The sequence below is a fragment of the Pelodiscus sinensis genome, chromosome 21 (assembly GCF_052426305.1).
Source record: "Pelodiscus sinensis isolate ZL-2025 chromosome 21, ASM5242630v1, whole genome shotgun sequence".
Taxonomy (NCBI): Eukaryota; Metazoa; Chordata; order Testudines; family Trionychidae; genus Pelodiscus; species Pelodiscus sinensis.
In genome coordinates this window covers 7,876,603-7,898,332 of record NC_143072.1, presented here as the reverse complement: position 1 = coordinate 7,898,332, position 21,730 = coordinate 7,876,603, and the positions used below count along the sequence as shown (strand labels likewise).

Genomic DNA, 21,730 nt, shown 5'->3' with positions numbered 1-21,730 from the left:
CAGGGCCCTGCCCTGTCCGAGGCCATGGAGCAGGGCCCCTTCCCGCCTTTGTCAGTAGCCTGGCAAGGCTGTTGGACTGCTGCTGGCTGGGGGCAGAGGCTGAGCCCTGTGCTGAGACCCCAGGTTGGCTACTGGACCCTGGGCTGTCACAGAGCCTCCAGGTCTGGTGGCATGGATACCAGGACAGCCAGGGCTGGTGGGATGTGGATGCAGGGGCAGAGGCAGCAGGCAATAGGACCCCAATGACTGGTGGAGCCTGTCAGGCTAGCAGGCAGTGTGACACCATAGGGAGGGGCAAAGCCAGTGAGGTTGGCAGGACCTTAGAGGCCTGGTTGGACCCCATGGGGACCACCAGTAGGCCAGGACCTGGGACAGGCAAAGCCCCCTGCACTCTTATTTTCCACTCCTATGTAAATAATTCAGTGGGGCTGGCCCATGTGCTGGGTGCAAAACCTGGGGGTGCTGCAGCACCTCCCTGCACTCTTACTTCACATGCTATGTGAATATGAAGACTTGAAACTTGATTGTTTTAGGGGTAAAGGCTGACATTCTCAGGTAATCACAGGACTTCGGGAGCTGGGGTTTTAAGAAAAACAACAAATACTGCAAGACTTGAGTCCTTGCAATAAAATCACGAGAGCAGGCAAGACTGAATGTCCTCAGTGGGGTGTTCATGATAGAAAAGTCTACAGATTAACTTTTCAATAGTGCCAAAGAGAGTTAGGAACCCCCTCTGGTTAGGAACCTAATTCACTTAGGATCCTTTAAAAATTCCCCCCTCCATCCTCAGTGGATTTATTTTTTGAAGTAACCCAGATTTTTAAGGTATTTAGACACCTAAAGATGCAGATGGAAAATCTAATGTATTTTTCAAAAAGCCCTAGGTGCCTAACTCTCATTGGCCTTAGGCATCTCTCTGCATCTTTGGGTATCTACATACCTTTGAAAATCTGGTCTGTCCTCAGTCAGACTAGTCACAATAGAAGGCACAAACTTCTGAACGGAGTAGCTAACATTCATACATACATGAGCTATAAACTTTCATTGGGAGAAATAGGATGGCCTAACAATTGGAGGACTATCGTTGAATGAGAGAGACTTCTTTGCAATTCCCTGGTCTTGCCATGGACGTTCTCTGTGACCATAGGCAAGACACTTAACTCCTTGGGCCTTCAGATCTCTCCATATAAGGGATCCAAAAGAAGAGACAGGTGCCATTGGAATAATATTGCTCATTGAAATATCATGATATAATGCATCCTTGAAATGATTCCATGATACATGGATACCTCCATTGTGATTGCAGATACCACATTATCAAATGTAGTTAGGTGCCTCTGCCATCAGTGAGTCTAGCTATAGGTAAGGTGGTGGTCCTGTGTGTCCATACAGCCAGGAAAGAAAACAAGCACCCCTTTATAATTCCCAATTCAAGATAAGCACATTGTAGAGGCAGCAGCTCCTGCAACTTTCCACTCCAGCCACTGCAACATGCTGCCATTACAGAGAGATGTAAACTATCCCAGGTGTAGGGCTGATGTATGGTATGTCCATCCATGCATCAGAGAGGAAGCTGTGAGAGTGAGTGAGGTGTCATTCTACCTCACAAGAGGATCTCCAGTCTGATAGTCAATAATGATGGACTACTTTGGTGATGGGCTCATGACAGAGAGGTCTAGACTAAGCACTACACCTGCAGTGTACACACTTCGCCCTTAGAAGAACTACTTGCAGTAGTATTCTGATGATAGAGAGAGAGCAGGATAAGGGAGTTTGGGGAGACCTGATTGTGAATGATGGAGTTAGGTTTTGGAGCGCAAGAGTTTCTATGCAAATGGGAGGTGACTACCTTCTTTGGTTACTGACTGTTTTTTATGCAGTTGGTGGCTGAGCATCAATGGGAAATATATCAGCATGTCTGGACCGCTGTGGTTTTGCTGAGTTGCTGGCAAGTTATTCTAGTGAAGAAGCCCATATAAAAAATACTAGGTAGGCTTTCTTTATCATTGCATTCATCTTTTTTTGAATTAAATTTCCAAAATGGAGAAATTGCACTAGGTATCTCAAAATGTACTAGCAGAGGGCACCCCTGGAATTCTAATTTTGTTTGTCTGTTGTGTGTATGTCTGGCTATAGGCCAGGAGAAATACTGCACAGATAACTTTTGCAATCCCTGTCCCCATATATTCTGCCAAGGAGACTTCGGACTCCTGAATCCTCCATGCATCTCTGACACTGTCTCCCAAAGGATTCCACAGTCCAAGTGTCACGTGCAAATATTTTGATGTGCACTTTTATTCATGGTGATTAGCAGACCTAGTCTCTAGCTCAGTAGTGGGCAACCTGCAGCCTGTGGGCCACATGCAGACCGTCAGGGTTCGCTAATTTTGGAAACCATTATAATTGAAAAATCCACAGAAATGATGCCAATATAAAACACTAGCTAGCTTCAACACTTGTTAAAAATGGTGTACATTTGTAGTGACCACACTCATTTAACTAGAGCCACCTCAAATGTATATAGGTATAAAGGTTGAGGTTTGATCCTGCAAGATGCTGAGCAGCTTTTTAGTCCTGATACAGCAAGGCACTTAGGCATGTGCTTAACTTTATGACCGTCAGTAATCCCACTGAATTCAGCTCTTCAGTTTCTCAGTACTAACTCATTTGTCACTAAAATGCATCCCAAACCCTTTTAAACGAGATGTTCTAGACTCTGCAGATCTAACTTTTCTATTCAGAAAAATAATCACTGGCAATTTTGGCTTACGGAAGGCCTGGCACAAAGGGCCAGATTCCATGGCAGCTACCTCACTTTACATCAGCTGAGGATCTGTCCCCAAAACTCCACACACACCTCAAAATTTCTTCTTATGTTTCCGTGTTCATGTGTAATATGTACACTGTAACACTGGCCTGTCAAATCCTTTTAAAACAAATTCATCTGAACTGTAGGTTTGAATTGGTCAAGATAATTTAGTGAAAGGTCCAGCCTAGAGGGGAAGGGGGCTACATTAATCTTCAGATAGGCCAATATTTCTGACATCATTTTGGTACCATGTGTCTTTTAATTCAGTTCAAGCTGGACAGTGTAAAAGATCAGACCCTCAGCCGGTGTAAATCAGTTTATTTCCACAATTCTTTTTTTTTTTTTAACAAATATAAACAGCGTTATCCTTAGTGCAGGGGACAGACTTTGTAGCAATTATCCCCCGCCTGTGCGTTAAAAGGCATAGTAACCCTCCTGGACCTCTGCACTTGCCATCCTTACATCCACCTCTTTGTGGTTTTGTGTTCATTTTGCCGAGGCTTGTTGGTTCTCACACTGTACATTTATGTGGCACAGCGTGACAGAAGCAATTCTCCGCCCCTCTTTGCCCTGCTCTCTCTGCCGGTACATCATTAGCCAACCAGGGAGCTAGCAGGGCTGAGCTATAGGGGCTCCTCCTCCAAAGGGGGCAGGATTGCACCTCTCTTTACTAAGTCTGTCAGCAAACAGCTGAACACCTCTAGTTTCAGGCATGTAACGATTAAAAATAGTCATGCGTACTCAGCAGATTATAAAGAGCTGTTGGAAAATGCAATCTTCTTCCTGATCAGCCCTGGCCTTTGTTTGTAAGTGATCAACCATCCCCTCAACTGATCAGTTCTTTTCCTGCACAGCCAGGAGGTTTCCAGCAGCAGCCACAGCAGCCACGGGCAGTACAATACTGTAAGTCGCCGGGATTGGTTTTTTTCTTTCTTTTTAGAAGGGGATGTCTCTCCGCAAGCTCATATTCATCTTGCTTCCAGTTTGTTTTCTAGTGCAGACACTAGTGATGGACTTAGTTTGCACAGAACCCTTTGGGTATTTCTTGTCGTTGGTATGATTGTGCTCTCACACAAGATGCACTGATAGTGAGGTGCCTGTTTGCAACAGGAGCATAAACGAATGATGCAATCCCAGAGAGGGGAATCATCATCACTTTGCCAAGAGATGAAAACACTACCCACATTGTTGGGGAGGGGGTCCTAGGTTTATAGCTATGCCATTTGATTTTTGCCTTCTCATCTATTTAAAAAAAAAAGCATTTAAAGCAATTTACCGCTGTGTGTTGCTGTCAGACCACAACTGACAGTAGCAAGTAACCCATCTATTGATTTAAAAACTGAACAGAAAATCAACGAGTTGAAGAAGACTCAATGTTAGGAAGGCCTGGGTCCTTTAGTCCTGATGTACCCAAAACTCCCAAGCACTGTTACTATTTTTAATTATGATTATTATTTGGTCTTTTAATATAATTACAACTAGTAATAATTTGCTCAAATATAGCTCCTTTTAGCTGGAGAGCTCAAAGTGCTTTTCTAGCATTGTGAATTAAGCTTTATAACAATCTTGTGAAGTAGGTATTTATATTCCCTTTTTACAGATAGGGGAATTGAGACACAGAAGAGATTCAATGATTTGCCTCAGACTAACATGCAGACCAAACCAGCAGCAACTGAAATCTATGGAGAGAGACACATTATCTTCCGCAAAAACTTCTTGCGCAAGAGCTCTTGCACAAAAAGGAGTTATTCCTTGTAGAAAGAGGAATACCTATGCCACAAAAACCCGTTCTATTGATTCACTGTAAATTTTCTTGTGCAAAAATGCACTCAAGGTGTGGATGCTCCACGAGTTTTTGTGCAAAAATAACTGTTTTTGTGCAAAAACTCTGCAGTGTAGACATAGCCTTAGTTTTTTCTCTTCGTCATTATCTTTCCTTTCCCGTAACTGTTCTCCTTTGCTCTTCTTTCTGATTCTCTGAACCTTTACTCTCTTCTCTTAATTCTTCTCTAATCACTCCATTTCCCCTGGCTTCTCCTCTTTCCTATTTTCTTCTTTCACCTTTTTGTCCACCTTCTTCCATTCACTTATCACACTTGTATGAATGCTTGCTGTGTGGATATGTTTCCAAAGTTGAAATGACAGAATTGGAAGTCTACCCTTCCTTCCAGAATTCAAATACTAGAAAGGCTTTTCCAATTTGATTTACCTGCATTTTTAATGTGGAGATAGGCAACCTGATTTTAGTTGTAGTAATTAATCCTTTTCTGTCTAGATTGCACAAACCTCCGTGCATCTGTCCTAGTAGATTCTATTTTCTCAGTGCAATTGATCTTTGTCAGCCTTAGATTACATAACCTCTTGGACCAAGAGCCTCTGGAGTAAAGCCAGACATATGTGATAGTTCCCCATTCTTCTCTTCTTGGAAATTTGACTAAGTTTCCCATTGTCCTTCCACTCTTTTTGAGATCTCATACACCTCAGGTGTTTCCAAACATCACTTGCTTGTGAATAACCTATACCATCTACATGTTTTCTAAGTCTTTAAAGTGCTACCAGACTATTTGTTGTTTTTTAAGTTTAACTCCTTCCTTGCACAGGCTGGTTGAACTCCACCTCATCTGAGGAACCGCCAGAGAGAAAGGGGCAGCCCTGGAGAAAAATGAGATTAGGAACCACCTCTGTCTATTTTCTTCAGTCAGGCCTGCCCCAGGGAGGAGGAAGGGGGCAGTTGTCCTGGGGCCTGGGCCACCTAGTGATTCAAAGGGATATGGAGCTCCCAGCCACTACCACGGTTACTGAGGCAGTGGCTGGAGCCATGGCCTTTTAAATCGCTGCCGGAGCACTGCATGGCACACTTTGTGTGGCTCTGAGAGCTGTGGGGCATGCCATGCTCTGGGTAGTGCTGAGGTCTGGCTGCCCCTACTGTCCAAGGTCCCACCCCTTAAAGGAGCACAGCGCTGCCTCCCAACTTGCTATGGGGCTCATGGAAGCTGTCAGTTATCCTGCCTCCAGTGTCTCCCCTCCCCCTTCCACATGCTTATGCTCTGTTCCAAGATGTTTTTTAAAGGATGGGGCATGGCCCACAAGTAGATCTCCAGGGGTGCATGGTTGGCATGACAAAATCGCTGGGTCAGGAGGGCTTAGGGAGTTTGGGCTGATGCCGTGACTGCTCCCTCTGCCACCACCCGGACCCCTATTGTCCATTACCAGTCATGGGACAGCTCAGTGATGTACCCACGTCCCTGTTACTTTCAATTCCAGGGCTAGGGAAGTAGCTTCAAGATTCTGCAGAACTGGTTCTGTAGCCCTTTGGAATGGTGCTTCCTAGCCCTAGCGCTCAGCAGGCATGGAGGGCAGGAGAGAAAGAACCCCATTTCAGCTGTCAACCCTCATCCACTCTGGCAGCATTGGCTGTACCTACTTAGAAGCCGCTCACTGCAGTAGAACCAGCCTCCCTTCCTCAGGCACCATCTGCCCTGTCCTACAAATCCTCCATCACCACCTTTTTGATCAGCAATACAAAATGCCCCAACAATTAGCCTGGGACTCAAAATCCTAACTGTAGTGTGTGGTGGGATGGTTTTTGCAGATTGCAGACCAAAGAAGATGAGAAACGTTGATCTCAGTACAGCAGTGGCTTCATAGCTGGCCTTCATGTGTTTTTATCTCCATCCTATATCCCAGTCCATCAGGGCCAGCAGCAATGGCTATAGCACAGCAGGGAGTGTCCAGGAAAAGGAGCAAATTGAAAGCGCTGATCCCAGGGAGAGGCAGAACCTGGTTGGCACAGGTGATCAGGGTTTCTGTCTAGCCCATTCCCCTTATCATTCTGAGGTGGTATATCCGGAAATATATTTCAGGCTGATACTTTATCATCACATGGCAATGCAGTATCATCACATGATGATATTATGTCATAGTGTGATATTGCAATGCAATCTCATGTTCTCACAATGCAGCATGGGAACTTTGCATAAGGATTGATCAGCACTGAGACACCCACAACACAAATATCATGCCACTCCGATGCAACATGTTTGTCTACAAGGGCAAATTTTAAAACTGGCAACTATATTCAGATTTCAATTCTTTATGGACTTCATAATTTTTTGCAGACTAGAAAGATTTTAACAGCATGCTGTCCCCAAAATGTGAGGACACGCTCTTTTAAATTTCATTGCACAATCACACATCACAGCATATGGGTTTCCAACTCTGTTCCAAAAGTTTCCAGTAGCAGCATGACTGGGCAGATTTGGAATCAATTTCAAGTTAAGACTGATCCAATGTAAAGATGGAATTCAGTGACATACCCACCTACTGAGAAATCTTAGCTTAGTACCAACCAGTATTGCAAGGAGGTTTATGTTTATTTTCTATAGCTGCATAATGGCGGTAAGTTTGTTTTGCAGGCCACGGTCACGTAATATGGTAATATTAGGTGTTCTTTATCCAAAGACGTAAGTGTAAGTGATGTATCACGAAAAAGTACTTGATGTTATCCGTATTCCCACGTGTGTATAGGCTATGCCCTCAGGGATAGATTGAAGTTGACAGTTTGCCCTGAGTGAGGGACAGTGCATATTGATTCTCTTCTGGGTGGCCACCCAAGTACAGTTTACAGGGAACACTCGTACCCTACCTAAGGGTGGGCAAATAATATTATCCCCATTTTATAGACTGGGGAGCTGAGGGCATGTCTATACAGAGAGTTTGAAACAGCAATAGGTCAAAGCATGGCAGCAGGACCCACACAGCCAATTAGTGTGACGCACGCAAGTGCCCTGTAGATTTACACCCAAGCTTGCAATGCACTAACTCTGAATATGCAATCCCTCAGACACATAAAGGTGACTTGTCAAAAGTCACACAGAGGTGCACTGTCAGCATGGGAAATAAGGACTAGCATTTCCTGACTCCTAATCCCTTGCTCTAACTATTCAGCAATGTTGTCTCTCATCTAGTACCAAACCTATCACCTACTGTGCATAAGTTCTGGATGTCTCCCATCCAAATACTGAATCAGCTGAGTCTTTCTTAACCACAAGATCATATAGGCAGGAATATCTGCAAGCAAAGTAGCCAAGTAGTTGACAGTTTTCTGACATGCTGGGCAGAAGTGGGGAAAATATCCAGGAAAAATTAAACAATTAAAAATTAATTACCCTCACTCCCAAGCACCAGCACTTGTTTTAACCATCCCCAGAGCCCAATATTTTCTTACACAGACAAAACATCTTTTGCTCTAATGGGCTGGGAGTGTGATGCTCAGAGCATCATCTCCATTAGCAATAGTGATCAAAGCCCACGTGTGTAACATGTATTTTAAAAGGTCAAGAAATATTTTTTCTGTGGGAACTGGCTCCTTTGTAAGAGGCTGTAGGACGTCTTATCTTCAAAAGATAGAGGAGTACACAAGAGGCAAACAAATCTGCATGCAGTTGAATGTGATGAAAAGAAAAGATGAAGCTTTGTGACCTGACACCAGAGGACACAGCACTTTCCTTTCACCTGGAAAGATAAATCACATGCCCAGATGTATAGGCAAAAGACAAGGTGACTGGGAAGCAAACAATCCCAAAACAAATCAGGCCAACTCCCGCCCCAACATCTGAGGTACAGGGCAAGTATAAAGTATTTCTCCCAAATACAAATGACTAAATATGGAATTATAACTTGGATTTGCCTATACAGAGAAAAAGTACAAGACAATTAGGTTATGTCTACACTGGCACCCTTTTCCGGAAATGCTTAAAACGGAACAGTTTTCTGTTATAAGTATTTCCGGAAAAAGTGCGTCTACATTGGCAGGATGCTTTTCCAGAAAAGCACTTTTTGCAGAAAAGCGTCCGTGCCAATGTAGATGCGCTTTTCCGCAAAAAAGCCCTGATCGTCATTTTCGCGATCGGGGCTTTTTTGCGGAAAAGAAATCTGTGCTGTCTACACCAGCCCTTTTCCGGAACAGTTTTCCGGAAAAGGACTTTTGCCTGAACCGGAGCAGCATAGTTTTTCCGGAAAAGCACTGATGATTTTACAGTAGATTGTCAGTGCTTTTCCAGAAATTCAGTGTAGACAGCTGGCAAGTTATTCCGGAAAAGCGGCTGATTTTCTGGAATAAGTGGCCAGTGTAGACACAGCCTTAGAGTAATAGCTTAAGTCTTATGCTGTTTAATATGCAACTGTAATTCTGACCTGCAGAATGAACTGTGCCCACCACAGCCAAGTGAACAGATACAAAAGAAAGGGAAAGAGATTGTATTTCAGCAGTAATTATGTGCCCTGATGGTCTGATTGAGTGACACTTTCAACGTCTAATTTTTAAACATAGTCCTCTGGGGAAAAGGTTGCTGTGTCATGTCACTGTGACTGATGTCTTAATGTGCTGGGTCAAGTTCACTGAGACCAGGCCTATAGTAGGAATACAAAACTTCACCTCTGTACAGATGAATCCCTACTTATCCTTGACTGATTTCTTGCATCATGCCCTGGAGCATTTGGCAAGGGTTAGATGGACAAGGGGGCTGATCCTATGTCCTTCTACAAGTTTTTGGGGTGAGGAGTCTTGTTCCCTTAGATCTGAGAAGGTGAGATAGAATTTAGTGTCACAATCCCTGCAGAAGAGTTAGGATTCAGAGAGTTATTTCATTAAATGTCCCTGCCAAGAGTGCGTCAGCAGCAGGGCCAAATCTCCACTGCTTAACTCTGACCTTGAACTCAGAAGGAACACCAGCAGGCAGGCACCGCAAATCAGCGTCTGAGGCAGGACCCATCGCTGCCCGCTCTCATTAATGAGAGCAGGTTACGTGCCTGCATTCAGCACTAGCTGGCAGGTGACAGTTCAGTGTCTTGGCTCAACACGTTACACATTGTGCAATGATTGTCGGAAAGACCTTCGCCTCCTCTCTTACAGTAGAAAGGTTCCCAGAAGGATGGCCTCCCTCTTGGAGCTGAAGGAAATCTTCCGCAATGCCGATGCAGTGTGCTTTGATGTGGATAGTACAGTCATCAAGGAAGAAGGAATTGATGAGCTGGCAAAGTTCTGCGGAGTTGGGGATGCTGTAGCAGAAATGTATGTACAGTGTTTGCTTATTTATTTAATGTGCATAGCAATCAATAGTAGTCATGACTCTGCTTTATCCCTGGCCAGTGGAATGATATCCAGGATCACAGTAATAATAAATAGCATCAAATGAATACTGGAATAATGTACTGTTTGGAATTGTGGATATATGGGGTCTGAGTCAACATTCATTCAAATCAATGAGCATCTGTCCATTGATCACCAGGCCTTTGCTTTGTTAAAGGACTTTTTGTTAAACTTTGCAAAACAGCAACACAGCGCGGTGCCTTGTTTTGTGAAAGAAAATACATTTTGGGCCATTCTAGTGTCCAATCTTGCACCCTGGGCGCTAATTGCAAATCTCTCATTAACTTCTTAGGGATCAAAATCAGGTCCTTGCTTAAGGAATGCTGGTCCAATGTGGAGAAATAAAGATTTTAGAGCTGGTTCATCCATGTTCATGTATAGCATAATGAGGTTTTCTGGCAGTGCTACCTATCTGCTTTGCCTCCTGGGCCTTCCAACTCACAGCAATTATCTTTAGAAGTAACAAATATCCTCGTCCACTGAGCTTGGGGAAAGTCTGTTTGTGGATGCTGTCGATAAATACCTTACAAACCTTCTAGTCGAGTTACCAACAACTCATTAGTTTAGCTTCAGCTCTTTGTAAAGCTTTTTGCTGCCCATCTTATGTATTTTGCCCAATAATATCAGTCAGGTAATGTGATCCTGCCATGTTACGGTGAGGTCCTTCTTTGCTCATTTGTAAACAGAGGTGGGTCTGAACCATCACAAAATTTTTGGAGGGGATTTGAAATCTGGCAGCAGTTCCTAAATATTGTGCAAATTTCTCAGCTCATACCTTTTTAGAATGTGCATACAACAGAGCCTAGAATCAGAACGAATGGAATGTCTGAATAATTCCTCTTCAGTTAAAAGTCTTTGGCTACGTCTAGACTACAAATCTCTTTCGAAAGAGAGCATCTAGACTACAAGCAGATTTTTCGAAAAAGTGAGCCACTTTTTCAAAAGAGAGACTAGACACTCGCTTTCGAAAATGCACAGTTTGCATTCAATAGCGCCTTTTTTTGAATTAGTACTTTCGAAAAAAGACATTAATTCCTCGTAAAATGAGTTTTACTGCGATTGAAAAAACTGCCACATTCTTCTGATTTACTTTCAAAAGAACGTGGCTGCATTCTAGACGCCGGTGAAGTTTTTTTAAAAAAAGGCTACTTTTTTCGAAAAAATCCTGTAGTCTAGACACACACACTGTGACAAATCTTCTTCTATCAAGTATAACTGATTTGTTTGGATCTCAATTTAGGACACGGAGAGCTATGGGCGGCTCTGTGACATTCAAAGCTGCTTTAACAGCACGACTAGGACTCATTCGTCCCTCCTGGGAACAAGTGCAAAAATTAATTTCAGAACATCCTCCTCAGCTCACGCCAGGCATAAGGTAAGATGCATTTCGATGAGCCTTCCAAAACCACAGATGGCCAGATGCTGAATTGGTGTAAATTAGCATAACTGCATGAAGTCAGTGGATTTACACCAGGGGGGCTAGCCCTGAATATTTTCTGGCTTGGCTTTTCCATAGTATGTGATGTTCAAATTGGGATGTTACAGTGGGAGGAGTCTATTTCTGTGGACGAGCATCTGCCTCAAAGCAAGCTCTGTATCAGTTGGTACCAAGAGGCATCCTCGTTGGCAGTCTCAGCACATAGAGCATGGACTGAAGGATTACGTACAATGATCTGTCCTGTAACCTCGAGAAGTGGTGTCTCTAGACCCTTTGATTTCCCTGCTGTCACTCGAGATATGTATGATCTGAAAATAGAGACTCTGACCCTGTGAAGTGCAAAGAGCCTTTACATCCCAGGACTGTCTCTGCCTAGTGGAGTCCATTCTTCAGGGGTATCAATTCACTGCTAAAGTCACAAATGAAGTTTGAAAGAAATCGGGGCTCAGAGTAAGTATAACCCATTTCAACTGGACAGGTCCCCACCCCCCATCCCAAACAATGCAGTAAGCGGCTGAGCAAAGGCTAGAAAACTGCCCTGCTAGCCTTAGCTTTAGCAAGGCTCTAGCTCTACAATACCTAACAGTGTTTTGAGAATCTGTGTTTTCTTCTCCTTGACTGAAACACAGATTTTCTCTCTCTGCAGGGACAGTAAGACCACAAACAGCATTTGTGTCCTTGTTTGGAATCACATGAGTCTCACTCACCCTCTTCCTTTTTATCCTCCCCCATTGCTCTTCAAACATATTTAATTCTGCACTTTCCTGGCTATGTTCTAGCACTGCCTCCCTGGCTCCCATTTCTGCTGCTTTGCTTTTGTTGGTCTTTAGTTTTAGGGTTCCTTCCAGGTGTTGAGTGCCTTCAACTCCCATTGTCCCATGGACTGAGTGTGAAACTCTTTTGTCTTCAATTCAGCTTTAGCGGATTCCTTTTCTGCAGCTACTGCTTTTTTCTGGAGGAAGGCAATTGCAGTCAAATATTCCTTAGGAACTCTCCAGCAAAAGACACAGCTTGGGGTCAAAACAATGAGGAGTCCTGTGGCACCTTAAAGACTAACAGATGTATTTGGGCATAAGCTTTTATACACAAAAACCCACTTTGCAATATGGCTATCCCTCTAACAGCTCAGGATCAGTGATTCTAAAAGACCTGTTTGTGCTTTAGAAAACTTTAAGCACATTCTCTGTGCAACTTGGTGCTAGGGACTCAAGCACCTTTATTTCTTACATATTGTTGATGGTCTTATTCCCACATTCAAGAGAATTTCTGGGCTGGATATGATCTTATTTGTTTACTGGGATTGACCTGAGGGTCAAAAAGATATAAACAGTTCCCTAGTTCGAACTACCTAGTTCGTGCCGCATGTAGCCGCGCGGCACGGGGTTCGAACCAGCCGGGATTTAAAAATGGCGGCGCCCGGCTTATGCAAATGAAGCCTGGGAAATTCAAATCCCGGGCTTCATTTGCAATTGCGGTATGCCTACATTACCCTCCTATTTCGAAATAGGAGGGTAGTGTAGACATACCCTGAGTAACTAATTGGCAGTCTGGGTCTCACTATAATACAGACTTGTTACAGCTCCTTTCATACATGCTGAATGGGAGCCTGCGAAGGAAGAAGGGAAAGTCAAAGATTGTAACGAGTATGGTATTGAACTCCAGTACTCCTCTGAAATGAAAAACGATAATGCAAATTGTAGTCAGCTTTGTTACTGAACAACGTAGTTGGGATTCTGCTACTTCTTGAGCCTGCCAGCTATTCAGGGCTGTTGTTGTGTTTTCTTTTCCTATAAGGGAGCTGGTGAGCAGGCTTCATCAGCGAGGTATCCAAGTCTTCTTAATATCCGGAGGGTTTCAGAGCATTGTGGAGCATGTCGCTTTACAAGTGAACATTCCAACAACAAACGTGTTTGCCAATAGACTGAAATTTTACTTTAATGGTAAGAAGTCATTGATGGCTCTTTTTTCTACTAATGAATGTCACCATTTCACTTCCAACTGAAGTAGGATAGTGGGCTTAAGAATTGAATGGAAAATCAGCACAATGAAATATGAGCATTTTGCTTCTATGAATGGCCTCTCTGAACTGAGGTTGATGGTTCTCAGTTTTTGTGAGTGTTCACATTATAAATATTGTCATCACAAGTGGCACTTGTTGGCTGTCTTAACTGACGGGCCTAGGAAAGAGACATAGAAACTGAACTGCCCAGACTCCCCTTGAAGAAGTCAGGGTTAAAGCAGTCTGGTGAGATACGTATTTTAAAAGTAATGTAAGATGTAAGAAAGAAATGAAGCACGAGTTCCAGTAGTGGCTTTACAGCCAAGGTTATACCCAGCCTGCTTCCTCTCGGTACTGGTTCGGCTATAGACCCAGGCAAGGAATTTGTGAGCCCTCTTCTTCCTCTTTCACTGTCATATCTGGGGTGTAGGCTATTCTGAAGATGGACAACTTCAAATTGTTAGGTTGCAGGCTGGCAACTTTCACCAGCACTCGCTCGCCTCCATCTGTCCCTCCACCAAAAAAACAACCCCTTCTTTTCCCAGAACTCCCCTCTCTCCTTCAAACAAAACAAATCCAATCAAAACTATTTCTGGCTGAATGAAATGTTCTTTGGAAGCCCTTGTTTTCCCTGAGACAACAGAACATGCTAGGATAAAGAAACAAGCATGGGTAACAGCCTACTTATAATAGTAGCTGGTTCTGTCCATTGTGTATCTAGAATAAAAGATCCAATACGTTTGTTTTCCCCACTTTGGGCTGTATTAGGACAAAGAAGCAAATGTTAGAGCTGCTGCGTATGGCAGCTGAGGCACAGAAAGTCACATTCTTTTACATTCTTGCTGTGGTTTGATAACATTTCAAGTCAAGGTTAAAGACTCTCTCAGTAATACTAGAAAAACTTAAAAAACAACGAATTGTCTAGCAGCACCTTAAAGACTAACAAAAACATGTAGGATATGTCTAGACTACATCCCTTTTTTGGCAAAGGGATGTAAATAAGGCCCATCGATATTGCAAATGAAGCCGGGATTTGAATTTCCTGTGCTTCATTTGCATAATAGCGGCTGCCGCTTTTTTTTGAAACGGGGCTTTTTAAAAAAAAACCCAGCAGTTTAGAAATAAAACCCTTTTCACAAGATCCAGTTAAACCTCATTTTTGGAGGAGTACAGGATCTTTCAAAAAAGGGTTTTATTTTCAAAAGATCCCTGTCTAAATTGCTGGGGTTTTTTCGAAAAAGCCCTGTTTCGAAAAAAAGCGGCGGCCACCATTATGCAAATGAAGCGCGGGAAATTCAAATCCCAGCTTCATTTGCAATATTGATGTACTTAATTTACATCGCTTTACCGAAAAAGGGATGTAGTCTAGACACACCCATAGATGGTATCATGAAGCTTTTGTGGGCACAACCTACTTCCTCAGATGAATGAAGTATTAATCCAGTTCCAAAATAAATAAGGGATGGTGGTGGGGGGGGAGAGGGGGGACAGGAGAAAGGAAGGGCAAAAAATAATGAATTAGAGCATGGGTTCCCAAACTAGGGGGAGTGAAGAACTTCATGGGGGGCATGAGGCGACCCAGCCACAAACACACCCGTCAATCCCACCCCAAGTTTTGCTGCTATTTTTTTGGGAGGGGGGAAGCATGAGGGTTTCTCAAAAATCAGAAAGGGGATGTGATGCCGAAAAGTTTGGGAACCACTGAATTAGAGTGTTCAAGTAATATGAAGCTGATAGAGAAGGTACAAGTTGTTCTTAAGTACTCATTGGTTGATCGGTTAAGTCATTAGGATGTGGAAGGTGAGCTAGCCAGGCAATGACTTTATTCATGCCTTTGTGACGGTTCCCAAACTTGTAAATGACGTTAATTTCCAACACTTTCCTGTGTATTTGACTTGTGGAATTGGCCTGAAACAACACGGTGACTGCTTTGAAGCTCAGTAATACTAGTATCAATCTTTTAGTTTCTGCTTTCAGAAACTCAGGTAGCTCCTGAGTAATTCTATTGACTTCAGTGGAGTTGCTGACTTCAGTGGAGTTGTTCTGGATTTCACAATAGTGTAACTGAGCAGAATTGGTTCAGTAGGGCTCATTACTTTTACTTACACCACTGATTTTAATGGGGGGGGTCACTCCTGAATTATAGCATTGTATCTCCGGGTAGAACTTGGCCCACTGAAGCTGTGAATTTGTGATTTTTTTGCCTTTTCTTAGCACTTCAACATAAGTTCATTGGTGTCTTTCCTGCAGCCTGTTGAAGCAATTGCACACACAGCTCATGTATCTAAATCTTCCTCCTCATATGCTTTCAGGCGAATATGCAGGGTTTGATGAGACACAACCAACAGCTGAGTCAGGTGGAAAAGGAAAGGTTATCAGCCACTTGAAGGAACAGTTTCACTTTAAGAAGGTAGTTATGATTGGAGATGGAGCTACAGACATGGAGGCATGCCCCCCTGCTGTGAGTAGCCAAGAACTGGATTTCCCCTTTAAAGAAATGCTTTCCTATATAACTAAAGCAAATGCTTTCTTGTCTATCTAAAGCAATATATCTGTTTGACTGTTACACAGAATTTAAGGGGGATCGGTAGATGCCTTTTGATATATTCTGAAATAGTATCTTGTGGGCTATTTGTAGCAGCAAAAGCCCTGACCCACTCCAAGAGGGAGGTGTACCAAAGGGCATTCACCTCCCTGTGTCAGCAGGCAGGGAAACAGTGGGGTCACCTCGGGATGGAGCAAGAATTCAGGCCATTCACTCATGTACCCCTTTCAGTCTGGGTTTCTCTCTTTCACTTGCACACGTGCGTACACATACACACAAGTCTGTCTCTTCTTTGTGCCATTTGAGCTGGCAGAGCCTTCTAAGATCTTAATGCTTGTCAGCAGTGCAGCAAACATTCACACCTCCAGCTGAAGTCATCACGTCCCTGCATCTCCAGCCCCAGTGCAAGAACCTGAAAAGAAAGATCATCATAACCTGTTATAACCTTACACTATCAATCTTCCTATATCTCACCCCAACTTCTCTTCTGACAGCTCTCTCTGGTTCCTTGACTCACTCCAGCTCCTTGCCTTCCTTCATACTGCTCTTGGAACAGACTCCCAGCGACAGCTAGCCAAACACACTCATTCAGAAATCTCCCGAAAACCCGCCAGTCCAACCATAATGCCATCCAGCTGGTCTAGATTATAGTGTTCAGCTCTCTACCTGCCTTTTAGATGGTGGCCAGCACCTTCAGGTTTACAATCCTTTCGTTGGTATCGTTTATCCTTTTAAAAGCATTGCATGTGCGCACCCCACACACACACAATAAAGCCATATCTTTTGTCACAGTTGTACTGTGATTCCTGCTTTTAGTGTTAGTATCATGGTTCTCCTACACAGATTCCTCGCCAAGATCCATTGATTTATGGTGTTTTGGAGCCATGGTTCTGCATCCTTCTGGTGCTCATGGTGCCTGATACTAGCAGAACAAGAATGTTAGTCTGATAGCTTAGTGGGGTGGGCATCAAGATACTTTTTTGCACCAGAAGTAATTTCTCCTAGGAATGGAGCAGACACCGGCCACCCCCTGGACATGGGAGCTCTCACACAACTAAGAATAATTTAAACAAAGTTAAAATACAACAAAAAAAGTAGCATTTTACAGTAGGTGTGGCTCTAATTTGCAATCTGCTATTATAGTCAGGCACGTTGCTAGAATCAGGAAGCATGTACTTTAATGGGAGCCTGGAATGTGGTCCCTAAATACCATAAAATTCACACTGTGGTATAAGGAACATGTGTGATTCTAGTTCCAAGCGCCAGCATTTGTGTAAGTCTATTACTGTAATGCTAACAGTGGGCATCTTGGCAGCAAGCGTATGCATTGCCATCCCAGATTAATATTTGTTTAATGCCTTAAATATCTCATGAAACAGCAAGAAGCGAAAGTTTAAATGTTGCATTTTCATTTATCTAGATATTTCAGGCTCTGGAAATGATTGTTCTCGGTTAATGATTTGAGCCATTAGTTAATGATTGCTTTTGTTATGTCATATGAGGTGAGTGGAGTTAAAAAAATAGCATGGGTATAATTGTGATATTGTGCATAAACATTCAACTGTGAACTCCTTCTGGACAGTTAGGAGTTCAAGGTACAGTAGCAGCATAAGTCACGGGAATTTTCCTCAGATTTTTCAGTTCAGTCTCACATGTGAACAATCTCACTGTCAAAATTCCCATTGATTTCCAGGATTTCCAAGCCTTTAATCAAATCCATCCCAGCAACACAGAAAGGGACTTTTTTATTCGGGATTTTTGTTATAGTTCATGCAGGATCAACTAATTCTTTTTAAAAAAAATTAATGTATTTACACTGAAAATCCTCATTTCATTAGTAGAAAACTTAATATACAAACCTATTCACTTTTGTTTTGCTAGGATTGCTTCATTGGATTTGGAGGAAATGTAATCAGGAAACAAGTAAAGGAGAAAGCCAAATGGTACATCACTCACTTTGATGAACTGCTTAAAGAACTTGAAGAACGATAAGTTATACAGAAGCATTTTTTTAACAACAATTGTAGATCAATATATATAATGCAATTAAACATATTTTTGTTTGCGCAGCTGTGCGCTGAATATTTGTATGTTTGTATTTGATACTTCCAGATAACTTCCCCAGATGTTCCCTCTTGTACTTGCAGCTCACATTGCAAGTGGTCCCATTCCCATACACTACCTAAACATTGTCTAATCAGAATTTTTATGGGACAATAGATGACTCATCTGATAATCTTCTCCTATGTGGAAAAGTCAATGGATGCACACTCTAGTTTATCACAGCTGAAGACCCATGTTAAGAATTTAATGGTAGGTTAATACTTTATTGGTTTGTGGTTACTTTATAATGTATGTTTCTTCAAATCACTATGGGCCTCATTCTGTTACCTCTATTTCCCTTGAGTAACAGTTTACTCTCTGTAGAAGGGTCAGATCTACTTGGTACATAGAATCATAGAACACTAGAACTGGAAGGGTTCTCAAGAAGTCATCAAGTCTAGTCCCCTGCCCTTAAGGCAGCACCGAGCACCACTGAGCTGGGGATCACCAGAATGACAGGGAGGGAAAGGCATTGGATTTCTGGCTGCAGCCTGACCTACATAAACTAGAACACCAACTGGCTACGGTCCCTGTTAGGCCATATGCCAGCTGAGAGTTGGCCAAACAGCCACATATGCCAACACCCCACTCTCCCAGCCTGACACGGATACAGAGGGCAGTTGGTACAGGGCCCAGCTGTGCTGACTCTGTGTTAGTAGAGAAGTCATTCTGCAAAGAAGCCACGGGTACAGAATCTGGTGCCATGTTCTTGATGTGCATTTGTTTTCTTTGTGGAAACTGAGAGTGACTCCATAGTGAGCTGAAAATCTGCTTTGAAATTTAAAAAATAAGCAGCTGCCATTTGCTAAAAAGCAGTCAGGGCTCCCACTACCAGCAGAGGAATACCCTACTTAGCTATGCAATGTATAAGTCACTAACCGCAGGCACTGGCTAGACAGTTTCAGAGGGTACAACCGAGTGCGCCACTGCCTGTGCACAGTGAATGCTTATTCGCAACGCTCTTAAAAGTTCAGATTTCACACTCCACTTACAGTGGTATCGGAGGGACAGATGTGTACAGCATGATTACAGCTGTGTCACTCCCAGGATATTAGGAGGAGTGCGGGTTGGTCCAATAAAAGATATTACCAACCCTATGGCATGTCTCAGGCCTAAGTGCATAATTTTCTGCACACAATTCCAAAATACTGCATGACATCAGGAGGAGCAGCATTTTTCCTCCCTGGAAAGATGAGCCAACTCTCACCCAAAGATTTTGTTTGGGTTCCTCCCGTCAAATTTGTTTGTTCTAGGAATGTTAAAAATCATGTAATAGGGTAACTGGTGTAACTGCTGAAAATCTGTGGCTGCACGGTTACCCGCACTGCGGGCTCAGCCACCCCAGGAGGGGGCCACCAGCCCAGCTCCACTCGTGGGAAGGGGGCGTCCCTGCGGCAATGAAGCCACCTCTCCAGCAGTGGAGCTAGCAGATCTTGCCCGCCGGGGAGGCGCTTTGCTGAGTGTAACTGACACCATTAATCAACAAACATTTGCTTATCCCTTAAATAGTTGTTTACCCTCAAACATCCCTAGTTTGTTTGCAAAGTTTATTTGTTGAACACCAAGGAGCCACTAAACTCAAGAGCTGATTTATTTTTGAAAAGTGTTCTTCCCAAACAGACCTTTACTAGTGAGGACTGACTCAGAGGACAACATCGGCTCTGCTTAAGAAATCTGCAACGGTACTTTAGTAAGGGGGCCAGCAGTAGGCTGTTTGCGACAAGACTCTTCAGCAGCCTACGAAAAATACTCTCTCAAATTCATCTGGAAAGAAATCTCAGCAAGTTCTAAGTACAGCTCATGTACAATACGTCTTTTGTTCGGGTAGGAGTGTTTGAATAAGGCAAGAAAAAGCTCTTGCTATTATTCAGTGTTTCTCTGCTCTCCTCTAAGATGCAGCTATAGAGTTTCTAGGCATGAGAGAGTTTTTTTGAACAGATATCCTTACAAAAAAAATCTAACCTCCAAGACAGCAGTTACAGCACTCATTCAGGTCCTGATTCTACAAACACTTATGGGCATACTTAATTTTAAGCATGAGTTGTCAGTCAATGTGCTAATTTAAGCAGGTGCAGAAGGGTTTGTAGAATTGGAGGCCTTAATGTAGGTCTAAAAACTTTGACTGTACCTGATATTTCACAAGATTTATTCCAGAGTGATTGCTCTGAAAAACAAGAAAACCATTTTATACTAGGCAAACATCAAGCCACCCCTCTTCCTTGATGGAATTAAACATTATTTAGCTCAGTAAGCAGGTGGCTCTTCCCCTGGCTGACCTGTTTGCTCTGTAACACATGGAGTGCTGATCAGAGGCAGTGAGAATAGCATGGAATGCTAAGCAGTGAGAATAGCAGCATGAGGAAAGGTTCTAGTCAAACTGCATACAAGATCCATCACAAGAGACCCAAGAAAGTTTTGGGAAACAGTGCAAGGGGTTAAGCTAAATTGCTAGGAGTGGGATAGGAGAAAGTAGGGGAATTTAATGGGCGAAGGCCAGTGCTCGCATATGAAAAATCGTCTCTTCAGTTTATCCTCAAGCACATATTTTATGTCCTTTTCCCTGATATGTTATCTTAGCTGCTTAGATTGTAAGTTCTTGAGCACACAAGCCCTCTTTTACTCTATTTGCATGATGATTTCAAAAATTAGACACTATGTGCTGCCATAATACCAATAATAATAAAGTTAGGAAACTATTAAGTTGAAAGACCAGATATGTATCACATTCATGTATTAGCTAGGCCAAAAAGGCAAGGTTAGTGCATTAGCTTTTCACACGGGGAAACCAAAGTGCAAATATTAATGCCTCTCAACAGTAAAAACAGTACCTTAAAGACTAACAAAACATGTAGATGGTATCATGAACTTTTGTGGGCACTAGAGGCTTGTGATCTACATGTTTTATTAGTCTTTAAGGTGCCGCTAGACTATTTGTTGTTTAAGTTTTTCCTGTTACAGACTAACTCGGCTAACCCTCTGAAGCTTGTCAATAGTAAGTTTAGGCATCTGGACTGGAGCCTTCCAGAGTACAGGGGATGGAAATTACAGGCTAACATGCAGGATTCAGCCTAGTCTCCACTGTCTAGCACAGCAAAGCCATCCACTAATATCCAGAAATAATCAGGTAGCTCTACTCAAGAGAGGCCTTGCAATAGAATGAAACAAGAATGATGTAGCTCAAGGGGTTAAGACCGAGGTATCAGCAGAACGTTAAAGCTTGCAGTGCCGGTCTCATACTGGCATTGCTCATCCCCCACTCTTCTGAGTATTGAATGTGTTCAATAATTAAAGGCAAAAAACTCACCCCCACACAAGGCACACCCTTGATAAAATTAGCGTGGATCATTTGCTGCCATAAACTGCAAACAGACATGGGCCCCTGTATCCGATATGGAGATCTGCTGGCTCTCCCTGGGGTGCAGGCCTCCACACCAGGTGATCTAATTGAGGGATCAGAGCTGTGGGCACAGTTCCCATTTCCACATAGTAACACTGCACACACTTGCTACTTATTATCTTATTTGGAAATTGTATGTAAAGAAAATATCACCCCATAGCATGTCTTTGTGGGAGTTATAAGCGTCTGAGAAAAGGCATTATGGCAATATTGGCCATTTCAGCTGAAATACTGTATACTCCCCCTGCCCCTTTTCCATAACAGAAACCATGCAACTAAATGGAGACAT

General features: G+C 43.0%; 1 protein-coding gene across 2 annotated transcripts; it reads left to right on the top strand.

Annotated features, from left to right (window-relative positions):
• The first annotated feature begins 3,467 nt into the window (after positions 1-3,467).
• On the top strand, positions 3,468-18,023 carry PSPH (phosphoserine phosphatase). Of its 2 annotated transcripts, none has more exons than XM_006113102.4 (6): positions 3,468-3,712; positions 9,726-9,881; positions 11,200-11,334; positions 13,192-13,337; positions 15,709-15,857; positions 17,823-18,023. In XM_006113102.4, the coding sequence occupies exons 2-6, from the start codon at positions 9,742-9,744 to the stop codon at positions 17,931-17,933; spliced, it is 681 nt and encodes a 226-aa protein (XP_006113164.1). In that variant the 5' UTR covers positions 3,468-3,712; positions 9,726-9,741; the 3' UTR covers positions 17,934-18,023. The 2 variants fall into 2 exon arrangements, with proteins under 2 accessions (XP_006113164.1, XP_006113163.1); XM_006113101.4 differs by having other exon boundaries at positions 9,723-9,881.
• Positions 18,024-21,730: the final 3,707 nt, after the last annotated feature.

Coding starts and splice junctions, on each gene's coding strand:
- PSPH (XM_006113102.4), top strand. CDS start 9,742: ATGGCCTCCCTCTTGGAGCTGAAGGAAATCTTCCGCAATGCCGATGCA. Junction 11,335..13,191: donor CAGCTCACGCCAGGCATAAG/GTAAGATGCATT, acceptor TTTTCCTATAAG/GGAGCTGGTGAGCAGGCTTC. Junction 13,338..15,708: donor ACTGAAATTTTACTTTAATG/GTAAGAAGTCAT, acceptor ATATGCTTTCAG/GCGAATATGCAGGGTTTGAT.